Source organism: Prionailurus viverrinus, chromosome B4 (genome assembly GCF_022837055.1).
Source record: "Prionailurus viverrinus isolate Anna chromosome B4, UM_Priviv_1.0, whole genome shotgun sequence".
Lineage (NCBI taxonomy): Eukaryota > Metazoa > Chordata > Mammalia > Carnivora > Felidae > Prionailurus > Prionailurus viverrinus.
Window position 1 is genome coordinate 91,499,068 of NC_062567.1, and position 26,777 is coordinate 91,525,844.

Sequence of the window (26,777 nt, forward strand, 5' to 3'; positions counted from 1 at the left end):
CAACAGAGCAAGAAAGTATAGCAATTATAAACATTTATGTACCTAATGACAGATCATCAAAATATACAAAGTAAAAACTGACAGAATTGAAGGGAGAAATAGACAGTTTTACAATAGTAGTTGGAGACTTCAGTACCCTACTCACAATAATGGATAGAACAACTAGACAATATCAGTAAGGAACTAGAGTGCATAACCAACCGAATCTAACAAACAAACGAAACACTCTACCCAATGATAGTAGCATCCACGTTTTTCTCAAGTACACATGGGACATTTTTCAGGATAGATGATATGTCAGGCTGTAGATTAATTCTTAATACATTTAAAAAAATAGATATCATACAAAGTATCTTCTCTAACCATGGGGGTGAAGTTAAAAATCAACAACAGAAGGAAAACTGGAGAAAAAATCATAAAATTCTGGAAATTAACACACTTTTAAACAATCAGTGTATCAAAGAAGAAATCACAAGGAAAATTAGATAATACTTAGCTATAAATGAAAATAGAAACATGCCAAAAAGAATGGGATCCAGAGAAAGCAGTACTAAGGGGGAAATTTACAGCTATAAGTGCTTACATTAAAAAATTAGGAAAACTTTGGGGCGCCTGGGTGGCGCAGTCGGTTAAGCGTCCGACTTCAGCCAGGTCACGATCTCACAGTCTGTGAGTTCGAGCCCCGCGTCGGGCTCTGGGCTGATGGCTCAGAGCCTGGAGCCTGTTTCCGATTCTGTGTCTCCCTCTCTCTCTGCCCCTCCGCCGTTCATGCTCTGTCTCTCTCTGTCCCAAAAATAAATAAATGTTGAAAAAAAAATTTAAAAAAAAAAAATTAGGAAAACTTCAAAATGACAATGTAACTAACTGAAGGAACTAGAAAAAGAAGAACAAACTGAAACCAAGGCTAACAAAAGGAAGGAAATAATGATGTTTAGAGCAGAGATACGTTATACAGAGCAGAGAATAGGAAAAAAAGAAAAAGCAACGAAATAAAAAGTTAATTCTTTAAGACAACAAAGTTGGCAAATGTTTACTAGATAAAGAAAAAAGAGGGAAGATTCAAATTACTAAATTAAGACATGAAAGTAGAGATATTATTACTGGTTTTACAAAAATAAAAAGTACTATAAGAGAGTACTATGAACAATTGTACACTAACAATGTATCTAACTATCAATTAGATAACATTGATGAAGGACAAATTCCTAGAAATAAAATCTACCAAGAAAATCACAAATAGAAAATCTGAATGGACCTAGTAAGGAGATTGAACCAGTAATCAAAAATATCCTGACTAGAAGAGGATTGGTTTCACTGTTGAGTTCTACCAAACATTTAAAGAGTTAACATTAGTCCTTCTCAAACTTTTCCAAAAAACTGAAGAGGGAACACCTCTTAATTCATTCCATGAGGACAGCATTACCCTGATGCCAAACCCAGACAAAGACACTGAAAACTACAGACCAAGATCCTTTTTTTTTTTTTTTTACAGATTTTATTTTTAAGTAATCTCTACACCCAGCATGGGGCTTGGACTCACAACCCCAAGATCGAGTCGCATGCTCCACTGCCTGAGTCAGTCAGCCAAGTGCCCCCCAATATCCCTTATGAACATTGATGCAAAAATCCTCCCCAAAATACTAGCAAATACAAGCATACATTTAATATGTAAATCAGAAACATATTAAATCCCACATGACAAAGTGAGATTTATTCTTGGAATGCAAGAGTGGTACAACATAGAAAAATCAATCATTATAATGTATCATATTAATGACGTGAAGGGAAAAAACCACATGATCATCTCAACTGATGCAGAACAAGCATTTGACAAAATTCAATATTTTTTCATCATAGAAAAATTTAAAAAATGAGGAATAGAAGGAAACGACCTCAACATGACAAAAGCCACCTCTAAAAACACACAGTGAACATCATACTCAGTACTGAAAGACTGTAAGACTTTCCTCTAAGATTGGAACAAGTCAAGGATGCCTGCTTTCACCACTTTTATTCAACATAGTACTGGAAGTTCTAGCCAGAGCAGTTAGGCAAGAAAGAGAAATAGAAGGCATCCAAATTGGAAAGGAAGAAGTAAAACTATCTGTTTGCAGATGATATGATCTCATATGTATTGAAAGATTCCACACACAAAAATTTTTTAGGACTAATAAACAAATTCAGCAAAATACTAGGATACAAAGTCAATATGCAAAAAATAGTTACATTTCTATATACTAGCAGTGAACAATCTGAATGGAAATTACAAAAACAGTTCCATTTACAGTAGCATCAATAAAATACTTATGAATTAAGTTAACCAAGGTGGTGAAAGACTTGTACAATAAAATCTACAAAACATTGCTGAAAGACATTAAGGAAGACATAACTAAACACACCTGTGTTCATGGATTAGAAGATGTAATATTGTTAAAATGTGAGTGCTCCTCAAAGAGAGCTGCAGATTCAGTGCAACCCCTATCAAAATCCAGTGGTGGTTTTTTTTTCAAAAAATAGAAAAACCCACCCTAAAATTTATATAGAATCTCAGGGGACCCCAAATAGCCAAAACACTTTTTTGAAAAAAGAACAGGGGGCACTTGGGTGGCTCAGTTGGTTAACCATTCGACTCTTGATTTTAAAGCTCAGGTCACGATCTCGTGGTTTGTGGGATCAAACCCCACATTGGATCTGCGCTGACGCACAGAGCCTACTTAGGATTCCCTCTCTTCTCTCTTTGTCTCAGTCCCCCTGCTCGCACTCTCTTTTTCTCTTTCTCAAAATAAATAAACATTTTTTTAAAGTATTTTTAAAAAAGCAAAACAGGGCGACTCACACTTCCAGATTTCAAAACTTATCACATAGCTACGGTAATCAAACAGTATGGTATTGGCATAAAGACAGACTGATAGACCAGTGGAATAGAATAGAGAATCCAGAAACAAACCCTCACATATATGGTCAACTAAGTTTTGACAAAAGTGCCAATACCATTCAATGGGGAAAGGACAATCTTTTCAAAACACGGTGCTCGGGAAACTGGATATCCATATGCAAAAGAATGAACTTGTACCCTCACCTAACACCCATACAAAAATTAACTCAAAAAGGATCAAAGACCTAAATATAACATAAAACAATATGGTTCTTAGAAAAAAAAAAACATTAAACAAAAGCTTCACGACATTGGATCTGGCACTCCTTTCTTGGGTATGACACCAGAAGCATAGGCAACAAAGGCAAAAATAGACAAATTGGACTTCACGAAAAATAAAAAAATTTTGTACATGAAAAGACACTATTCAACAGACTGAAAATGGCAACCCACGGAATGGGGGGAAATATTTGCAAACCATATATTTGATAAGAGATTAATATGCAAAATATATAGAGAACTTCTAAAAGTCCGGAACAGGGGCGGGCGCCTGGGTGGCTCAGTTGGTTAAGCGTCCGATTCTTGGCTTCGGCTCAGGTCATGATCTCATGGTTCATGAGTTCAAGCCCCACATCAGGCTCCATACTGACAGCACGGAGCCTGCCTGGGATTCTCTGTCTCCCTCTCCCTCTGCCCCTCCCCTGCTCACTCTCTCTGTCTCTCTCTCAAAATCAGTAAACTTAAAAAAATTTTTTAGAGTCCAAAACCAAAAAACATACCAACTCAAAAATAGGCTAAGGACTTGTATAGACATTCCACCAAAGAAGATATATGAATGATTACTAAGCACATAAAAAGATGCTCAAGATCACTAATTATTAAGGAAATGCAAATCAAAACTACATGGAGATAACATCTCATACCCATTAGGATGGCTAATACCAACAAACAAAAACAGAAAACATGTTGGTGAGGATGTGGAGAAATTGGAACTCTTAGGCATACTCGTGGGAACATCAGTGGTACAGCTGCTGAGGAAAACAGAATGGCAGTTCCTCACAAAATAAAAAAGAGAATTACCATGTGATCAGCAGCATTGAATTGAAAGCACAGTCTCAAAGATATTTGTACATTCACGTTAGCAGCTGCATTATTCACAGTAGCTAAAAGGTGGATAAATGTCCATCAACAGATGAATGGATAAGCAAAATCTGGTGTGTGTGTGTGTGTGTGTGTGTGTGTGTGTGTGTGTGTGTAGTGGAATATTGTTCCAGCTTTAAAAGGAGACTGTGACACCTGTTACAGCATGGATAAGCTGTAAGGACATCATGCCTAGTGAAATAAGGCAGGCACAAAAAAGATAAATACTGTGATCTCATTTATATACGGTACCTAGAGTAGTCAAACTCATAAAAACAGAAAGTAGAATGGTGGTTGCCAGCATTAGTTGGGAGGGGAACTCCAACATGGGAGTTTTCCAACATGGGAAACTCTGTACCCATGAGCTATTTAATGGGTACAGAGTTTCGATCTTTTAAGATGAAGAAGTTCTAGATATTGGTTGCACAACAATATTGAATATATCTAACTCTCCTAAACTGTGCACTTAAAAATAGATAGGATAATCAATTTTATGTTATGTGTCTTTTACTCAAATAAAAAAAAATTAAAAGAAAAAAAAAAGAGGACTGAAGGTAGGACAGAATAAAAAGTTTTCATAGATTTTGTTGGATGCTTTTCAATATTTTCTAGAGCCTTATAGGTTGGTACACTGATTCTTTGATATATTTTATTTCAAGACTTAAGATTATTCCTTGATATAGGGTTATAGAAGGGTCACTGTCACTTCTGTTAGTCATATTTACTATAATTAAACTTAGAAAGGAGGTTGTGAGATGCTTGTAAGTGGAATCTATGAGAAGAGAGATTTTCCTGAGTTAATTGGCTGACATCTCTCAGGAGAGAGAGATGAACAATGTGTATTCTTGTAAGAGCAATGATTTGTGTTGGAATTAGCCACATAATTTTATAAGCCAAAAAGCATGATATATGTTAATCTCCTGGAGAAAAGAAGGGTGTGCTAAAGCAGAGGCACTGGGTAGCCTCCCGCTCTAACATGGGCTGTAGCAGCAGCTTATGAGGGGCACAAACACACCTGGCTGAACTGCTGATTTTGTATATAGGTTCGAAGTCCAAAATTGAAAATTTTGTTTGCATGTGGATTCATGATTTAGAAATGTTCATTTTGTAGTTTCTTAAATTTATTTTATGTATCTAATTTTTATCTTCTTAGAGAGTGGGGGGAGGGGGAGAGAGAGAGAGAGAGAATCTTTTTTTTTTAATGTTTATTTTTGAGAGAGATAGAGTGTGAGTGGGGGAGGGGCAGAGAGAGGGGGAGACACAGAATCTGAAGCAGGCTCCAGGCTCTGAGCTGTCAGCACAGGGCCGAACACAGGGCTCAAACCCACAAACTGGCAGATCATGACCTGAGCCAAAGTTAGACACTTAATCCACTGAGCCAGTCAGGTGCCCTGAGAGAGAGAGAGAGAAAGACAATGAATCTTAAGTAGGCTCCACGCTCAGTGCAGAGCCCGATGCAGGGCTCAATCCTGTGACCGTGACCCTGGGATCATAACCTGAGCCATATCAAGAATCAAACGCCCAACAGACTGAGCCGGCCAGGTATACCTGGAAATGTTCATTTTGGAAATCAATCATTTGTTAACTCTAGTTAATATATAGATTAAAATGAGACTATTTGCAAAACCCCTAATGCCTGATACAGTGTAGTTATTCAGTAAATGTTAGTGCCCATGTTTAAGTTTGATATTTTTCTGTGTTATAAAAAGGGAATTGATTGACCAGAAATTTCCCAAAAGTATGTTGGAATCTCTTGAAACTTTAAATTGTAATTTATTGCTATAAGTTACACCATTATCCTGTGACTCTATGACATGCTTGTTCTAATGACCGACTAGTGACTGACTTGACTAATGACAGTCCTAATGACTGACTCCTCTGATTTGGTTCTGGAGGGGTCTTGTAGACTAGGATGGTACAGCAAGTGGACTCTCAAGTCTGCTCTTTGGGAGGAGTGCCAGAAAGGTTTAAGAAAAGTGACTGGAAGTGGAGAATTAGCCTGCCACAGGATGAAATGGGGTTTTAGAGTTGGAAAGGAACGTCGGAGGTGGTTTAGTCTGACCTCTCATTTTATGGCTGAGGAGATAAGTATAGAGAAGTGAGTTGTCCAGTGTCATAGCTGTAGTGGAGAAGCCAGTCAATGACTTATGAAGGTTCTGATATCCAAACATTATAGAATTTAGACTATATAGCATGTTTACTTCTTCCTTTGAAAAGGCTGTGTGAATGGTAACATGTACATGTCATTTTAATTTTAAAAATAGATCTTCTATATTTATCAGATTTTTATACTTTTGAGTTTATTTAAATAGATTAACTGAACTAACAGTGCTACTGGAAGTCTTATAAGGAAAATCATTGCTTTAAGAGAAATAAATTCTTGCCTTTTTTCTGTTTCTAGGTTAAGTCACCAAACAAAGAAAACATGGTATTTTGAAGAATGATTAAACTCCTGATGCTGCAGAAGAGGCTAAGAATATTAATGGCTAGATCTAGGTAAGTTGAGGTTTATCTTAAAAAAAAAAAAAAGAAAAACATTAAGTTCACAAATTATATTCTCTTTTTTTTCCCCACAAATTAAACAGGATATTTTAATTGTTTTCTTGAATGTAGTCACATTGCGGCCTGAGTTGCTGTCCCCTCCAAAGAATAAGGACAAGTGGCTTTAATTAAACTAAGCCAATGTTTACAAATTTAAAATAATCAGGGGCGCCTCAGTGGCTCAGTCAGTTGAGCATCTGACTTTGCCTCAGGTCATGATCTCACGGTTTGTGACTTTGAGCCCGGAGCCCTGTGTTGGACTCTGTGCTGACAGCTCAGAGCCTGGATCCTGCTTCAGATTCTGTGTCTCCTTCTTTCTCTGCGTGCACCCCACCCCCCCCCAAATAAATAAACATTAAAAAAATAAAAATAAAAATGAAAATATTCAGGCAACTTGGTGCAATACCAATCTTCCCAAACGGTATTGTTCCAAATACCGTTTCTTTTGTTCTTGAATGTAATCTCAGCTACTTTCTTGAGTGAGCATAGTTAGTCTATATAGGTTTTTGCTGAGTTATGAATTTGGTTGGGTAAGATGGTGAAATCATATGGTTTCTTATCAAGTATTTACAGTTTTAGTGCACATTATTAAGTCTTACATAACTCAGATGTGGTCTCCAAATATTAATCTGGTGGTCATAAATGCAGAATATCTAGTATCTTGTCTTTCCCCTTGCCTAGGAGTTTGTGGTTCTGGAGGAGGAGTCAGAGATGTGCAAGAGAGCTCCACACTAAAAAGTCTCCTTCTGTGTTGGAAGATTGACCACAGCCTCCCGTTGCTCCAGCTGTCTAGTCTCTCACTCAGACTGAGCCTTTTCTTTAACCTTACGGAGGCCTCCTGTTCCTTTTTGCCTCTGGTTTTTCCATTTCATCAGCCCTCTTCTTTTTTTACTTCTTTCCTGACCGGACCTGATGTTCCATCACTTCAAACCCCCTTATTGCCAGTATCCTCTAATTTCCTTGTCCTCTTACCCTCTGAGCCTGGGTCGCCGGAACCATCTGCCCTCTGGACAGCTGAGCACTGCTGCAAAAACAGTGCCATCTTCCTCTCCAACCTCTGCTGAACTCTGAGTGCAGCCTACTGAATAATCCTGCTACCTTTCGTGGGTAGCCCCCTGGTGAATAATCCTACCGTTTGCCTCAAGTCCCTCATTCTGCAAACTTGCTTTCTATTTTACAAAGGGAATTTAGGATGATAGGTGTTACCTACCTCAGTTTTTCTGCTGGGTCCCACCCATTCTTATTTTCTTCCCTCTCTCCTCAGGACAAGGCAGTCCTACTTCTGTGGGCAGACTTCTCATTCTGAGCCCTGGAACTCCTCTTCTCCAGTCTCCCTGTCTGTCTTGATCTACCATATAACTCATTTTTTTCCTTTGGTTTTTTTTTTTCCTAAAAATTTTAACCTTTCTTGACCTACTGATTACAAACCTGTGTAAATCTATGTCATCTGAAAACAAATAACTCAAGCAGCATATTTTCTTTCGAAACCATGTCTGTCTACGCTGTCACGCTCTGCCCTTCCCTTTCTGAACCTGTTCGGGAAAGAGCAGTTTCTGTTCTTTGGGGGGCTACTTCCTTATCTTCCATTTGTTCACTTCAGTTTGGTTTCCGCCTCTACCAGTCTCCCATGATGGAACCCTCCTTCTTGACACTTTCTTTTTTCAGTTTGTACGATTCTGATTTTTTTTTTTCCTCCTTCACTCTCTTACCTCTACTCCAGTATTTCTACATTTGTATTCCCCAGAATTTTAACTGTAGACCACTCTCGATACTATCCTTGGGCAGTGTTTTCTGTTTTACAGCTTCAAATATTCTGTGTGTATCAATATTTTACCCCTTCCTCAAATCTATACTCGTGTATTTAACTCTCTGTTGTATATCTCCATTTGGTTGTTCTCTAGCATCTCAACATGGCTAAAACTGAGCTAACCACCATCACTTCCACTTGAAAACTACCATGCTTTTTTCTGTCTCAGGTAGTGGAACCAGCCCCCTTCATCTGCCACACTGGAAGCTGCCTCTTCCTTCCCGTATGCCTAGCCAGCCACTTCGTGCTGCTCACTTGCCTTCCTAAATATTTTAAAAATTCATCTCTTGTGTCTCCCTACTACTGCTGCACTGGTTTTAGGTCTGTAGCATATTTCATTTCTCCATATTCCCTAACTGGTTTTTCTTCTCTGAACTGCCACTTCAATTTATTCTGCAGGTGGATATATTTAAAATGAAGTCATGAGCAACTCGCTTTCCTGCTTCCCATTCTTTATTGTGTTTCCATCATGTGTAGGATGAAATCCATTCTCCTTAGCATGGCACACAAGGCTTTTGTGTCACATACTAGGCTTTTCATTAATTGTTGTTGTGCCGAATTGAAACACTCAGTGTGGATAGAGTTTCTAAGTAGTTTGCACCGCCATTCAAATGTCCCTGATCGCATGGGAGGTGCTGCCTTAACAGGTAGCCCATGAAGGTGGCAAATAGAAGAATGATTTTCTAGGGGCATTTAGCGGGCCAGCTGGTGGAGCGTGCGACTTTTGATCTCAGGCTTGTAGGTTTGAGCCCCAAGTTGGGTGTAGAGATTACTTAGAAAGGTATTTAAAAATCTTTAAAACATGGGGCGCCTGGGTGGCGCAGTCGGTTAAGCGTCCGACTTCAGCCAGGTCACGATCTTGCAGTCCGTGAGTTCGAGCCCCGTGTCAGGCTCTGGGCTGATGGCTCAGAGCCTGGAGCCTGTTTCCAATTCTGTGTCTCCCTCTCTCTCTGCCCCTCCCCCGTTCATGCTCTGTCTCTCTCTGTCCCAAAAATAAATAAACGTTGAAAAAAAAAAATAAAAAAAAAAATCTTTAAAACAAAACAATAACAACAACAACAAAAAAGAGGTATGATTTTTTATTTCATTTGAGGAATTGTTTAAAAACACTCCTTTGAATGTTTTGAGGCAGAAGCCACACTATAGTAATCTTTTAGCTCTTTATATTCATGAGCAGGTCATTGGTAAGGATAGATGTATAATTTTAAAAAGACTTTGTTTCTGTCAATTATCCCTCTACTTTAAAAAAATGTTTTAAATATTCTTTTGTCTCTTTCTCATCATATAATTTATTAAATATTTTCAGGCATACCTTGTTTTATTGTGCTTTGCTTTATTGTGCTTTCCAGATACTGTGATTTTTATGAATTGAAGATTTGTGACACTCTTGCTTTGAACAAGCCTATCAATGCCATTTTCCCAACAGCATTTGCTCACTTTGTGTCTCTGTGTCACATTTTGGTAATTCTCACAATAGTTAAAACTCTATTATTATTGTATTTATTATGATAATCTGAGATCGGTGATGATGACTCACTGAAGAGCTTAAATGATGGTTAGCATTTTTAGCAGGAAGTCTTTTTTAATTAAAGTACATTGTTTTGTTGGACACACTACTACACATTTAATGGACTGTCATATAGTGTAAACATAACTTTTTTTTTTTTTTTTTTTTAATTTTTGGGACAGAGAGAGACAGAGCATGAACGGGGGAGGGGCAGAGAGAGAGGGAGACACAGAATCGGAAACAGGCTCCAGGCTCTGAGCCATCAGCCCAGAGCCCGACGTGGGGCTCGAACTCCCGGACCGCGAGATCGTGACCTGGCTGAAGTCGGACGCTTAACCGACTGCGCCACCCAGGTGCCCCCATAACTTTTTTTTTAAAGGTTTATTTATTTTGAGAGAGAAAGAAAGAACGAGCAGGGGAAGTGCAGAGAGAGAGAGAGAGAGAGGGAGAGAGAGAGACAGAATCCCAAGCAGGTTCTGTGTCATCAGTACAGAGCCCAACATGGAGCTCAGTCTCACAAACCATGAGATCATGACCTGAGCCGAAATCAAGAGTTGGAGGTTTAATGGACTGAGGCCCCCAGGTGCCCCTAAACATAATTTTTATATGCACTGGAAACCAAAAAGTTGATTTCACTTGCTTTATTGCAATACTTGCTTTTTTACTGTGGTCTAGAACCAAACCTGCAGTATCCCCAAGGTACGCCTGTATTAATTTTTCCATGTTTGTTTATTTTAAGAAAGAGAGAGAGAGAGTGGGAGAAGAGTAGAGAGAGAGGAAGAGAGAAACCCAAGCAGGCTCCAAGCTGTCATTGCAGAGCCTGATGTGGGGCTCGATCTCACAAACCCATGAGATCATGACCTGAGCCGAAATTAAGAGTCAGGCACTTAACCAACTGAGTCACCCAGGTGTCTCCAGTTGCATTAATTTTTAAAAAGTAAATATTGATGAACCATGTGCTATGTCAGGTGATATGCTTAGTGCTTAGAGAAGGCTCCTATCTTTAGGGAAATTACAGTGAAGTGAATGTTGAGACAGATAAACAGTACAATAGAATATGATAAATGCCATGATAGAGTCATGTCCGTGTGACTGTGAGGACACTGAAGGACGTCTAGCTAGTTGGAGTCCCAGATCCTACCTCATTGTTCAGGACCCTTTATATGGTTTGGCCCCTGCTCTTGTTACAGCCTGCCTGTATTCTAGCTGTATTGGACACCTCACTTTCTCCTGAATGCAAGATCACCTTTCATGATCTTTCATGACCTTACCTTTGTACTCTTTTATCTGTCTCAACTACCTATTTCTGTTCTGTGTCCGGCACACCGTTTCTGCTCACCTTTTTAAGTACCAGTTCAAATGGTGCTTCCTGCCCTGTTAACCCAGAAAGTTATTTGCTCCCTTTACTGTGCCCACAGAACTCTTCTCAGATTCTAAGGTTTAAACATAATGCATTATCTATTTACATCTCTGTCTCTCCCTTTAGACTCATGACTTTTCAGAAGTACATACTGTGACTTAATCATCTTTTTTTGTTGTTGTTAATGTTTGTTTTATGTATTTTAAGAGAGAGAGAATGGGAGCTGAGGAGGGGCAGAGAGAGTGGGGGAGAGAGAGAGAGAATCCCAAGCAGGCTCCATGCTGTCAGCACAAAGCCCAATGCAGGGCTCAAACTCATGAACTGTGAGATCATGACCTGAGCCGAGATCAAGAATTGGATACTTACCTGACTGAGCCACTCAGGTGCCCCTGTGACTTAATCATCTTTATGCCATGATATTTAGCTGGCATATTACCTGGAGCAAACTACCAAACATGAGTCTTAACTTTACTATTTAATTTATCGCTTCTTTTGGTTTGTACACTAATATACTTTTTCATCTGCCTCATACTTATACCTGCCAGCCTTTTTTACCTTTATTTAGTACAGTTCAATTCATTCAGCTCACAAGAGACTTAGAGCTCCCCGCTCTGTGGTGCTAGGTGGTGTGTTAGGGCATGGGAAATGCAAAAACTGGATAAGGTCTGTCCCTGCTTAGGAAGGAGCTTATGGGGCGGGGGGTGGGGGGTGGGGGAGCAGGGAGAATAATACTTAAATAGTGTGAAAATACTGTGATACTGGAAAGCCCAGGGTGCCTTGGGGGATACATAAAAAGTGTAACCCTCCCAGTTTGCTTAGAATCAGCGAAGCCTCCCTGAATCACTGTATTCTGATTGGATCTTAGGAAAGGAGCAGCATGGAAGGGTGTGAGGGGACAAGCTGCTCTGGGGACTGTTTAGTATGACTGGGTAGGGCTTGAAGCAGAGACAAGGAGAGTTCAGACTAGATCTGTGGCCAGGGATGAGACTGTGAAGAACCTCATGTCATGCGGACAAGCTTCAAATTTTTTTCCTGAAGATAATGAAGAACGACTGAAGAATTTTAAACCAATTTTACCAGATTTATGTTTTTGAATATTTAGTAGCTTTTCGTGCTTCCTTTCCTTCCGCTTTTTCAAATATTATCACATTCATTCTGATTCTTTCCCTCGTTTGTAAGTAGTGTTTTGAATTTTATCTTTGTTCATTTGCAGTGTTCTTGAACACTTAATGTCACCTATAACCTACTATCTCTGACTTTGTGTGGGAAAGCAGGATTACACAGACATGCTGTATCAGTTTGCCAATATTCTCTGTGTTAAGTTACCGCTTGATTTTTGGGTTGTCTTTCTCTCTTAATGAACTGTTCCAAATTTGTTTTTGTGTCTTATTTACCAGTCAGCTTTGGCCTGGTTAGGTACATAAAGGATACTACAGTGAATAATAAGAATCAAAATACCTGCCAACCTAGAAGTCCAACATCCCTTTAGAAATTTATTAAAAGAAAGATATGAAATTCCTGACAAACCATAAAGGGTTAATTCCATAAATGACTTCATTTAAATAGTGTTACATATGAGATAAGACCTTAAATTGGTTTTTGTTAAGGTAATTTAAAAATAGGCAGACCTTTGCAAATTAAACTGGAAATTTGAGATTTCTGTGAAGTCTACCTCATGCAACTATTCTCATTATCACTGAGCAAAATTCAGCAGCTGAATGTGTGAAATCTAGCTTAGCCCTATACCTTCTTGGGCTTAATTTTCCTCATCAAAATAATGCAGGACTTGTGTTAGGTAGTTTCTTTCTTTCTTTTCTTTTTTTTTAAGTTTATTTATTTTTAGAGACAGAGAGTGAGTGGGGGAGGGGCAGAGCGAGAGGGAGAGAGAGAATCCCTAGCGGGCTCCATGTTGTCAGCGAAGAGTCCGTCGCAGGGGCTGGAACCCACAAGCCGTGAGATCATGACCTGAAGTGAAATCAAGAGTCCGGCGCATAACCGAGTGAGCCACCTGGGTGCCCCTGTGTTAGATGGTTTCTAAAGTCTTTTTCTGTTTTACGATTTTTATATCCTACATTTAATAATTTTTTCCAAATTATCTTTCATGTAGCGCTCACATGGTCTTCTGAAGAAGCCATGGGTAGCTGTTGTAGCTGTCCAGATAAAGACACTGTCCCAGATAACCATCGGAACAAGTTTAAGGTGAGTAAAACTGGTTGAGTTACATCTCTCACTGCCTACTTGGATGTTCTTTTTCTGCGCTTAATATATCTTACTTCCTTACTTTTCTCTCTGGACCCTTTTATTTCTCTTTGTGTCCACTCTGCCTTTTCTTGTTTTAACAAATGATGACAGTATGTTCTTACTGACAGTGTGGAATCCTCTTTTACTTTTCCTTTGGTCCTGAGTATCCAATTAGCCATACAGTTCTAGAAATACTTTTTTAAATGCCATTTTATAGGTGCCTCCTCAGTCTGGTCACCACATCCCAGTCATTGCTTCAGGTGCCTGGATAATTTCTTAGCTGGACTCTACCCTTGAGTCCGTCACCTTTGTGATCCATCCTGCAGTTGACATCATATTGATCTTACTCTTTCATCATCCTAAAACTTCCATGGTGTTCTGTTACCTAGAGCATAAATGTTGCATTTCTTACCTATTCACAGCCATTTAGTGTCTCTCGTAGTCTGACCTCAAGTTGTTGTAAGTCATAGCCTCTGGATCACACAAACCTAGGTGTAAGTTGAAACCCTGTGGCTTTGTAGCTTTGTGACCTTGGGCAGGTTTGTTCCGTTTGTGTACAGTACAGTGGAGAAAATCGTATTACCTGCAGTTTAGGATTGTTAGGAGGATTAAATGGGAAAAGTATGTGCAAAGCGCTCTGCCTACCCCAGGAATATAGACAGTTCTCCTGAAGTGTTACCTGTCTGGCCATTTTCAGAAACTCAGCAGTGCAAGGCTTTCCCTTCCATGAACTCTGTGCCAGTCTTGTCTTGGTCTCTCTGAAACATACCTTCTTTGTGCTGTAGCACTGCATCGTCAGGATATGCCCTACGAGCCCTGACCCACCAGCTCTCTCCTGAGGCCCAGCTGAAGTCCCTCCTCCTCTTTGGTGAAGACTTCTCCAGCAACCCTAGGCCACAGTTGCTGTCTTTTGCAACCTCTGTTGCACCCATTTGTCTACTACTCCTATACAGCTTTGTATTGTTGATTTCATGTTTGTATATCTTATATTCTCACTGGGAATGTGAGTCGCTTGTGGATAGAAGCAGATCTTACATTGCTACATAGTTCGTGCCCTGAAAACACATTGGTTGATGAATGAGCTAACAAAAGAGCGAATAACTGAACCAATCAACAATAGTGCATTTTGCCGACAAATTGGTGAAATGTGCGTATGACCGTCAAGTGGGAGCATCAGGTTAGCACTAATTGAACTTTCTTTTTTTAGGTCATTAATGTGGATGATGATGGGAATGAGTTAGGTTCTGGCATTATGGAACTTACAGACACAGAACTGATTTTATACACTCGCAAACGTGATTCAGTAAAATGGCACTACCTCTGCCTGCGGCGCTATGGCTATGATTCAAATCTCTTTTCTTTTGAAAGTGGTCGAAGGTGTCAAACTGGACAAGGTAGGTAGAGCCTTTAATTTTGTTTTTCTAGAAACATTTTCACATTTGAAAATTGTTCTTTCATTTATCCTGTATATAATGTTTACATTAATACTTTACTTCTCTCCTGTCAGAAAAAAAATTCCCCCAAAGAGGTGGATTGTTCAGAGATATAATAAGCTATGTATGCATTTATCAGGCATTCATTAAGCATATTCTCTGTGTCCAGAATTTTGACTCATATTATTAACTTTAAGATTTTCAGCATATGATTAGTTGCAGTAAATTGGCTATGTTTCTTTACTGTTATTACTTTTTGGGGAAAGAACCTAAACTTTGGAGTCAAAGAGAACATAGTTTGGTTTTTTTGCTGCCTACTGTGTGAAAGGCCTCGGACAAGTTATACAATTTCTGTCAAACATCAGGTTTCTGCTCTATCAGAGAGGTATGCTAATGCCTACCTTACAGAATTGTTGTAATAATTAAACAAGGTAAGGATCGTAAACCACCAAGTAAGGGACGGTCAAATGGTAAAGGATCATCTGCCCATAACGGTGATTTGGGCTCCCCCTGCTGTTAAGAAACAGTCTAAAGTAAGTGTTCAAATCTTGTTTTTGTCTGCCTTGTTTTGGGCCATCTCTCTTAGACATATGAAAATTATTCTGTGAATTTCCTTTTGGGCTTATGTTTTGAAACAGAATGTCATTAATTTATCAGACATTTATTTAAAAAGCCTTTCTTGCTGTCAGTGCATAGAATACTTAACTTCACAATTTTGTTCTTTGACAGGTGCTCCTGTATCTTTTTTAAAGCTGTGGCTACTATTTTTCCCTTCTATTTTGTATTTGTAGGAATCTTCGCCTTTAAGTGTGCTCGTGCAGAAGAATTATTTAACATGTTGCAAGAGATTATGCAAAATAATAGTATAAATGTGGTGGAAGAGCCAGTTGTAGAAAGGAATAATCATCAGACAGAGTTGGAAGTCCCCAGAACACCTCGAACACCTACAAGTAAGTACCTGTTTGTTCTCTTGTATTTTGAATAACAGACATTTATAAACTATGAATTATGGATTATTTAATCTGTAACATGTTAGAGATCACCATTGGCTAACATAAGCATAATGGTCATCAGTTTTAAAACACTGTTACGTCTATAATTAGAAACATTTTAAATATTTTAATTAGGAAAACATTAGAAGTTCCATATTATCTAAAATGTGAATGGAAAGTTGGGAGTGGAAGGGGGTGTTATTTGTGCTCTGGTTTCTGCTGTGTCATACCAGAAACACCTTGCTTAATTCTCTCCAGGCCTATTCGATTCTCATTCATTTTTATTCTGTCTGTCCTGCCCCCCATATCCTGCTTTCCTTCTTAAACCAATAAACAAAAACTCAGCTCCAGGGTTTGCTGCTCAGAATTTACCTAATGGATATCCCCGATATCCCTCATTTGGAGATGCTTCCTCGCATCCTTCAAGCAGACATCCTTCTGTGGGAAGTGCACGCCTGCCTTCAGTGGGTGAAGAATCTACTCATCCTTTGCTTGTGGCTGAGGAGCAAGTAAGTGTGCGCTGCTGTCTGATGCGATAATAGATTGTGTGGGGTTAGAGCGTTGCTGCGCCAATACTTGAACATTTTAGTCAATTTGAATTGTAGCTTTCACTGTTTGCATGTGACTTTTGTGGTGAAGAGTCAGAGGAAACAGCATATATTTTCTGACATAGGCCAAATATCTACAAGCATGGAGGGAAACGTAGGATTACGGTAGTTTTTAGGCTCACAGGAGGGATGTGTCTATGGATAAAGGCAAATATAACTAATGGCCAGTTCCTGTTATAATAACCTCCAATGCTTTTGGAATTTTTGCTGCTTTTTATATTAGTGGACTACTAGCAGAAAGGTAGATTTTGTTGTCAGGGTTTTTATGAAGCTATTTAATATCCCAGAGTATTACTGCCAGAGTATTTCATTTGAGAAATGAAGTATTTGGTTGAATATTGTCTCTATATTAATTAGTTATACATATCTTTGTATATCTTTGTATGTCTTTGTATATCTCCATATGTATATCTCCATATCATTAGGAGATTTTTACTGTTTTGAAACCTATTTCTTTGTGTTCTTTACATAGTAAATGAATTCTTGTGTTATTTACTATAATTATATTTCCCTCAGTTTTGCATTTTAATTTTGAGTTTTTCACATTTTATGTATAGTCTCCCAAATGTTTTTGTGTTGTTCCCTCACGATACCATTGACCTTTTCTAAATAGTGATGATTTCTTAGCAGGTGGTATTTATTTTATATCTATGCATTTTACAGTACTCTTATTAAATCCAGTAGATGCTCTTTTTATAGTCACAGCGTCTGTAAATCATGATAAATTTGTCTCTTCTTTTTAATACTTGTTATTCTGTATTTCTTTTCTTCTTTTTAAGTCTATTTATTTATTTTGAGAGAGAGAGCGTACACTCACACGGGGAAGGGACGGAGAGAGAGAATCCCAAGCAGGCTGTGCACCATCAGCATGGAGCCCAATGTGGGGCTCAAACCCATGAACCACGAGATCATAACCTGAACTGAAGTCAGACGCTTAACCAACTGAGCCACGCAGGCGCCACTATTCCTTATTTCCGAATCATGTTTTAATGCATTGATGAGAATTTCTAAAACAACATCAAAACGAGAATCCCAATTTGTTCCTGATTTTTTTTTAACAGACTGATTTTCACGTATCAAGTACAATGTGATGTGTTATTTTAGAGTATTTTTTTTATCAAGTGAGGAAGATCTTTCTACATTCCTCCCCTCTCCCCACCTTTTTATTAGTGAAAAATGGATACAAAAGCTTTGAAGGAAGAGTATATCAAGAAAGTTAATCGATAAACTTAACTGATACAGTCACCGATTTTTGTTCTTGTTTTAAGCAAGTTGTTGATTCACTTTCCTGTCTTGTTTTAGGTCCATACCTATGTCAACACCACAGGAGTGCAGGAAGAGCGGAAACACCGCACAAGCGTGCACGTCCCATTGGAGGCGAGGATCTCTAATGCTGAAAGCAACACACCAAAAGAAGAACCAAGTAGTATTGAGGACAGGGACCCTCAGATTCTTCTTGAACCTGAAGGAGTCAAATTTGTCTTAGGACCAACCCCTGTTCAAAAGCAGTTAATGGAAAAAGAGAAACTGGAGCAACTTGGAAGAGACCAAGTCGGTGGGAGTGGTGCAAACAGCACGGAATGGGACACTGGGTATGACAGCGATGAGCGCAGAGAGGCACCCTCTGTGAACAAACTGGTGTATGAGAATATAAATGGGTTATCTATCCCTAGTGCCTCAGGGGTCAGGAGAGGTCGTCTGACATCCAGCAGTACCTCAGATACCCAGAATATCAACAACTCAGCTCAGAGAAGAACTGCATTATTAAACTATGAAAATTTACCATCTTTGCCTCCTGTTTGGGAAGCCCGCAAGCTAAGTAGGGATGAAGATGACAATTTAGGACCAAAGACCCCATCTCTAAATGGCTACCATAATAATCTAGATCCAATGCATAACTATGTAAATACAGAGAATGTAACAGTGCCGGCAAGTGCTCACAAAATAGAGTTTTCCAGGCGTCGGGACTGTACGCCGACGGTCTTTAACTTTGATATCAGGCGCCCAAGTTTAGAACACAGGCAGCTCAATTACATACAGGTCGACTTGGAAGGTGGCAGTGACTCTGACAACCCTCAGACTCCAAAAACGCCTACCACTCCCCTTCCACAGACCCCTACCAGGCGCACAGAGCTGTATGCTGTGATCGACATCGAGAGAACTGCTGCTATGTCAAGTTTGCAGAAAGCACTGCCACGAGACGATGGCACATCTAGGAAGACTAGACATAATAGTACTGATCTGCCCATGTGAGCCGGGAAAGCATTACCTTGTTTGCACCTTTGTGAAGTTTTCAAAAATGAAGATGCGAGTGCTTCATTTTCATTTCTAAACACTAACTCCTTTTATAGACTGATAAGATTTTTTTTTCCTGAATATTTCCTGTGCTTCTTTAACTAAAGGGAATTAATGTAGAGCAGGTACTCCTTAAAGAACACTCATTTCAGTATATACTACTCATTACTGTCCAGCAGCACCCCCATTCTCACAGTGCCTATTTAAAATGAGAGTTGAAGTGAGTGACAATGCTGGTTGATTTGTATCAATATTCCGGACGTACGCACATCATTCATGTCTAAGTCATGGTTGGCGTTTAAGACATTTTATAAAGCCTCTTGATAATGTGCATTGCTAACAGATAACTCTAGGCTTTGAAAGTAATATTTGTAGATTCACTATTCATGGTATATGGCCTCCGGCATGTAACGTGAGGAATCCTTTATTTCGTTAATTGTAGGCTTTTTGACTTGAGCCAAAACATATGTAAAGGAAGTAGAAGTACCACACCTCCTTATATACCAGTCAGTTCCTTTGCCTTCTGCGTTACTAGAAAGAGTCCTATGTCCGTGAATGTGGTTTGCTCTTGGTGTGTTGAAGGGCAGGAAGGAGTCAAGATTTTCTGTTCACTCATCTCATGATGTCATTTGAAGGGCATGCCCAGATATCTTAATGAGAATTCCACTAGACTCAAGAATCAGTCTCAGGTCACTTTACCCAAAAACTTTGGAAATCTGAACCACGATCTCTTGAAAGTTTCTCTCCTATAGATTATTAACCATAACATTGTTTTCTGGAGGCATCTGTGACATCAGGTTGCCATTTACCTTCGGTTTTTTTCCTTTGGTGTTTGGGATGTCTTATTTTGTTGCTTGATGTCTTTTTCAATTTAAAATGTTTGAGTTTGTATATAGTTTTGAAATTGGATTATGTGTTCATTGTTTAGTTTGCATTTTTGTCAAATTGTGGTTTTGAAGGTTCATTTGGAACTTACTGTTATTCTATAACAGGGTTGCCCTTGTCCAGTATTTATTTATATGCTGTTTACTTTTCAAGTTGATAAAAACATTCGCTCGATTTGAAATTTCCCTTGCGTCCATTGGTGATCTCTTTAACAGCTGAGACAAAAAGGAAGCAACTTTTAACACGCAGAGCTCCCTAATGGTACTGTTTGCTCTGTGGGCGCTCTCCCCCCCCCCCCCCCCCCCAGCACTTTAGCAGTGATTCCCTCGTCACACGGCTGCGGTTTTACTCTGCCCACGGTAGTGCTCCTCGGCTCGGCTGTTCTTTCTCACAGCTGGGTCTTTGATTATCCCTTGATTTCAGGAGAGTGTTAGCATTGTTGCCAGCATAGCAGGTACAGTGGAAGTCTTCTAGCAATGAGATTGTGTCATAATTTAGGATTTAAACCGAATTGAAGTTTCTATAAACTGATGAGACTCCACATGCCTAACTCCTAGAAAATCAGAATGTTCCAGTTTCTCAAACAGTAGAGAAGACAAGAGAAGGTAGAGTGGAAAGGTTAGGGTACTGTTTTCTCTAAATGTGAGGGCGTTTGAGGTCATGATTTGGATCTATCTGATGTAACTAACGTTAATTTAGCATGAAAAGGTTTCAGTCATATAGCACCCAACCTGATCAGTAAATAACCTAATTATATAGGACAGTGACTGGATTAGCAGAATAATAGAGTGGGACCATTATAAAGAAAATAAATTATTAAAGGTGTCTGTTATTTTCAGTGCCATCGGTTTATGTGCATAGCAGAATTTTCTTCTTTTCTTTTCTGTGAACTTGGTGCTTGACTAAAGTGTTCACTGTTCTCTAAAAAGAGAATAGCGGTATAGGTGTGCAGTTTCCATTTTTAATATATTGTTCCATTTATGCTTTCTTCTGAGTAGAATGCTAATCGTGCCAAATTTATGTGTTGGTTTTTGTAACGAGGAATAAGAATAATAATGGAACCAGTACACGCGGTTTTCTCCAAAACAAGCAGGCAAGACAGAGCCTCCAAATGAAAGGGCTGACCTATTGATTCATTTTGGAGGTTGGATACTTTATTTTCTTTCTTTTCCTCATCATTTTCCTTTTCCTTCCAGATTCTAATTAGTCTTTATATATTTTAGGTAGCTCCGATATAATCATTGCAGTTTATGCTTTAAATACTGTGTGCTTTAAAAATGAAAATGGGACCAATTTGTCTGCTAAGAATTTGATTTTAGGTACTATGAGTATTAGGAAGATGTATACAACTGGTGTTTACTTCTAGATGTCTCTGGAAATCACCCGTGTTCCTATTTAATAAAAAGTAATGTGGAACACTACTTGTCCTTTGCAGTAGTCTAGCCATGGGCATTAAGCTCTGTCCTGGAAGAATGTACCAGTTACTAGGTACATTTTAGAACGAGATATTTTATTGGGATATAATTGTGGCCATAAGTTTCAGATTTTCTGAGACAGACCTAATTTTAGCTATTCTGTTCTTTGATAGACCATACGATCCCACTTATTGGTTTTGGAAATATACTCATTGTTTATATGCTCTCCCCCTGATAGAGTCCTCTTTTATCCATACAGGCGATAACAGCTTTTATCCCAGATCAGGGGTTGGAAATTGATATGGGTATTACCTGTGTTTTTTCTTCATGTGTTTTATTTCCCAGTTTCATCTTCTTTTAAAAATGAAAATATGGTGCCTTCCCTCCCTCCAGGAAGATTGGCAAATAGTTCCTTTTATTTACTGCTGCTGTGGAGTGATGAGATATGCACTTTACTCTTGAAGACTCAGCAAAAAGCTTTTCACTTCCCAGTATATCCAGAATAGATCACATTTGGGACTTAAGAAAATTTGCCAAGCAATCTTTGTTTTTATAGATATTAATGTTGACCCCACAGTTCAATGTTATAAGTCAAGCTAGTGTTTGTTTATTCCTTCCCCCTCAAAAAAATCTGTGGCACAACATATAAAAATGTACCTCAATAATGTTCTATTAAAAATGGGACAGGGGCCTTATGTTTTCATAATTTCCCAATAATGTGCCACCGTATTTTTGCCTCAAGGTAAAGGTTTTAACAAGCTAAAAAGTACTTCCCACTTCCCTCTGTGCAGTTCGTAATCCGTAATGCCCAGTTGTTTTGTGCAATGTGTAGTGTGTGTGTGTATAAATATATATGTATGTATGTGTGGATATACATACATATATATATCTATATCTATATCTATATATATCTCCTTGAAATAGACATACCATCAAAGACAACATTCAGAAGTAACTGATGTATTGGCATCTTATTCATATTTCTGATATGTGAGGTATATGGTACTAATTACCCTTTCTCTGATTTTTGCCAAATTTGAATAAAGGCATTGGTACGAAATTACAGAATGTATAGAAAATGTTTTTGGCTTGAAAAATTAACAGATATTTTACAACATACTACAATATACTCTGCCCAAACCAGCACCCTATCTATCCTTCTTCTTCACATCCCTATTCCCCATTCCTGTTTCCTCATATTTTGGGGGTATAACACAATTCTTTTGTAGCATTGATACAACTGCAATTCTATGACAATTGGACAACAATAGCATGGAAACAGACTGGTATTAATAGTACAGTAGTCACCGGTGTGCCACATTTGCATTAGTAAATGCAAAATATACATTTTATAAAGGAAAAATTTTGTGTTATGTTTTTATTTTCATTACATTGTATAATATTGTAAGATTATTGTATGTCCTAATTTGCATTATAAATGTTTTTTTCCTACGTAAAGGCATAAATATAGCAACTTTGTATAAAGGTAGCTTATTAGATTTTTAATTTTTTCTTTTATAAAAAATTGTCTAACAGTGGGACTACCATTGCCAAATTGTATATGAAATAGGAATTTTATCCCCTACGGTTAATTTCTTTTATAAACATTCCATATTTCTCTAATAAAAGACATAAGTGATACTGTACTATGCATAAATTGTATATTAATGCTGTTTCATATCAGCATTTTAAATTTTGGTTTGCATTTTTAATATTGGCAAAATTTACCACTGTTGATTAAAACCTTGTTATATACATGTAACAACATCTTTTGCCCTCTTTCCCTTCCCACCCTTTGTTCTCTGTTTTTCCCTATCAGTGCCAACTTCATACATTTTGTAGCATGGCAATAAAATATAACTTTTACACTGAGGCCAAGTGTGGCTTTTTGGAGGACGTGGAGCTGGGAGGATTGCCCTCTAGTTGTTCTTTGCATATGACTTTTTGCCATATAAACCATATCTCCAGGCATGAGAAGTTATTTCCTATATGATGTAAACATGCTTTTAAGGACAAGTGTGAATGTGCTTTTAAGCTTAATTTTTGTCATAACAAATAAGAACTAATTTTTTTATCTTTGGAAAAGTCAGAGTTCTTGAAGTACAATCAAACCTTTATTAACTGGAGTACTTAAAGAATAAGCTAATAATTGAATTTAGTTCAACAAGGGCTAAGCAACACATTTTAAAAATCCTTATTTATTGTAGAGTATTAGTATTCTGTCCTAAAAGTTATATGTAAAATATGGTTTAATCTTAGATGATTTAGGATCTTGCAATGCCTTACTGTTGTCATTCTGGCATAAATTTCCGTAATGAGGTACTCAAGTTGATACTGGAAGCTGAGCTGACTATACACTGACCTTAAGCATTCATGAAAAACTGCTTTGTTGAATAAAATCTGATCGGAGTTCTTATGGTTACTTTCCCCTTATTGCCGAAAGTAGATTGCAATAAAACCCCAATAAAAGTTTGGTTGGATACCAATTTAAAGTTTTCCTGTATTTATATTTTACACATTTCTTAAAACTTTATGATAAGAGGTTTTCTTAGTCTTATATCGGTGCATCCATTTTCAAAGTGAACATATAACAGGTTAATGATCACGTTTCATCAGAGAAATGAAATTACAAGTATTTGACAGACCCTCACAGTTTTATCTATGTGGTCATTCAAACGAGTAGTTCTCAGCTTTGGAACTCCAAACCTAGTCAATAGGTTGGTACTGCAAAGCCTATTTGGGTACAGCTCAAGACGGAGATCACTTAAACAATGAAGGGCATAGACAAGTCCACAAATGATTGGCTATTTACTATGTGCCAGATACCATGGGACCCATAAATTGGTTAAGATGTGGCAGAGACTGCATCTTGGAAAATTTGGACATTCATTCTCAGAAGTTAAAAACTTCTTTGGATTATTGCTGTATTTTTCCTTTGAGTTCTTTTGAAGACAGCTATTCATTGCTCATTTAATGAATGAGCACAAACAGGCCCTATGCTACTAATAAAGATAGTCCTTGCACTCGAAAGAATTTGTGGTTTAGAATAGCCCTTCTAATGAGGGTAATGCCCATCCTCCCCCCCGCAGGGAACTAAGCCCCAAGACAAATTGTATATGATAAATTCTCTCTGATACCTCTAGAATGGTACTAACTATATACCTTAGGAGAATTGAAAAAAGTGTTTCTCCCAATCCCTAGTATAAGTGGTATGATAAAGGCACATACAAAAGAAGGGCATCAAACTCAGTCTAAGAATGGAGATTTTCAAGAAAAGCCTAGAGGTGGTAATCCCTAAGGTTTTTGATGAGAGTCTTCACAGATTTAAAAGAAGAGAGGATAGGATGTCTTAAGGAGAAGGAGGAACATGTGCAAAGACACAGAGGTACACAAAGATCATGGTTGCTCCATGTTGGCAAGGGGTTTCATATGACTGGAGCATAGGATGCAAAGGCAGGATGGGAGATAGAGAAGAAGGAAGAAATGAGATCACGTAGGAATTTTGTCTTAATTAAAATGGTGAGTATTTGGAGGATGTTAAACATTGGAGAAACAATAGTTGAGAAAGATTACTCTGACATCAACATGGAGGAACATTGGAGGGCATGACATTGTAATAAAGCAGGGAGACTGATTCGGAAGCTCTTACAAAAATGGAAACACAACTGGATAAACGCCTATTCAAAGGCATTGTTGAAAGAGTATGTAGGTTATTGCTGTGTGACAAAGTTACAAAGTTACAAAACTAGTAAATAGAAAAACTGAAATCCAAACCCTTGCAGCCTGATTCCAGAAACTTGAGTGTTTAACCCCTAGGGGACAAGGGTGAAGAGTCAAAACACATGCAATGGGGAAAGGACAAATTGCTCAGAGTCCCCTCATAGGGGGTCTCCTCCTGGTGGTCTCTGGCCTAGCACCACTGGGAGCAAGGCCTGCCTCCTAGTCCCCATTCAAATGCCCCCCGTTATGCCCCCAACTTCTCTAAAGCCCAGGAGGGAGGGGGCATTGGTTTTTCCATCACCCATAGTCTCAGGCTTAGGTAAGACTCAGGCCTGCCAGAGGACATAGTATTTCCAAGTAAGCGACTTTGTCCGCAATGAAAACAGCCTGTTTTCAATATTGTGCAGGCATCTCAGCTTCTCATTATTGTGACTCTTCTCATTCCAGTATATGATTTAGGATCTGCCCATTAAAGTGCATTTCTTAAAAGAAGAGCAAGTTTAAACAAAACAAAGCAAAACTCTTGATAGATTTAAAACAATTTGTCCAGTATGAACAACTGTTTTCACGATGGACCTGAGTTGAGCATAGTGTAAACCAGGGTCAGCAAGCTTTTTCTGTAAAGGATCAAATAGTGACTATTTTAGGCTTTATGGGCTAGACAGTCTGTCACAACCACTCTGCCATTGTATAATTCTATATTACATTGCACAGTATAAAAATGAATGGGTAGGGGCACCTGGCTGGTTCAGTCAGAAGAGCACACAATCCTTGACTTTGGGGTTGTGAGTTCGAGCCCCACATTGGTGTAGACATTACTAAAAAATTAAATTTTAAAAATATATATTATTTTAAAAATGGGTATGCTTGTGTTCCACCAAGCTTTATGGACACCAAAATACAAGTTTCATATAATCTTAATGTATCATGAAATACTCACCATTTTTACCCCAACCATTTAAATATGTAACACCCAATCTTAACTCTCTGGCCATAAAAAACCAGGTGGCAGGTTGGATTTGGTTCCCTCACCATCCCTCCCTGATGTAAACTAACCCTCTTAAATCTGAAAGGTGAAAACGATTAAAAATTGAAAACATCTATCAAAGTTAACAAGCTTGCTGAGTGATGCATTAGTCAAAGGGAGAAAAGGGTATCAGTGGATGATAGAAAACCAATAGGTTTTTTTAAGGACAAAAATTTTAACTGTCCTAGAGGGTCAACTTGGAGTAAGTAGGAAATTTTGTTTTTTAGTAAACTGAAATATTTGGGATTGATCCTGGTCTCTATCAACACATTATGTAAGAGGGTATTGGTCATCTCTACTAGTGGAGGGGGAAAAATCGAGTGAAAGCTAAGACCTGAAAATGAGCAGGCAGGGCAAAGATAAAGTAAATGTCTCCATGAGAGTTCACAAGACTTTGTCCCGGACAGTCAACGTCCAATTAAAAACAGCTTTTTAAAATTCAACAAAAGGAATGTAAGTCTTCCTCGTAATACTAAATAAATAACGTTTAAAATTAAAATAGCAATAAAATATTATTTAGTAATATAATGGTAAGTAATCAAAGAAACAAAACCCGAAAAAGCTGAATGTAGTTGCCTCCCGGGAAAAAAGTGGTGAGGTTGGTGAATTGTCTTTCTTTATTAGTATATAACACTTTAAATTGTGTATATGTGGTACTTTCAGGCAAATTTCAAAAGTTTAAATTTAAGAAAAATTAAACGCACGAGCAAGAACGCCGTTGCTAGGGCAGCCCGACGTCCCGAAATCCCCTTTGTTCTTCGGGAGCTCAACTGCCAACCTGCCCCGCTGCAAGCTAGATGTCGGACCCACCCCTTCCAGGTCTCTGGCAGGCGGATCCACAGGGGGCGGGGCGCGAGCCGAAGCCCCGCCCCCCCAGCGTAAGGAGCCGCGCTTCCGACCGCGTTGCTCCACTCAAAGTGGCACCACTCAC

The 26,777-nt window shown here is 38.5% G+C and overlaps 1 protein-coding gene across 2 annotated transcripts in view; it reads left to right on the forward strand.

Annotated features, from left to right (window-relative positions):
• FRS2 (fibroblast growth factor receptor substrate 2) overlaps window positions 1-21,284 on the forward strand; it is a 114,333-nt gene extending 93,049 nt beyond the window's left edge. For both annotated transcript variants that reach the window (XM_047866931.1, XM_047866930.1), the window contains 6 exons: window positions 6,417-6,511; window positions 13,338-13,429; window positions 14,679-14,865; window positions 15,696-15,854; window positions 16,242-16,405; window positions 17,807-21,284. In XM_047866931.1, the coding sequence (XP_047722887.1) occupies window positions 13,364-13,429; window positions 14,679-14,865; window positions 15,696-15,854; window positions 16,242-16,405; window positions 17,807-18,757 (1,527 nt within the window). In that variant the 5' untranslated portion in view covers window positions 6,417-6,511; window positions 13,338-13,363 and the 3' untranslated portion in view covers window positions 18,758-21,284. The remainder of the gene's footprint in view (window positions 1-6,416; window positions 6,512-13,337; window positions 13,430-14,678; window positions 14,866-15,695; window positions 15,855-16,241; window positions 16,406-17,806) is intronic.
• The last annotated feature ends 5,493 nt before the right edge of the window (window positions 21,285-26,777 follow it).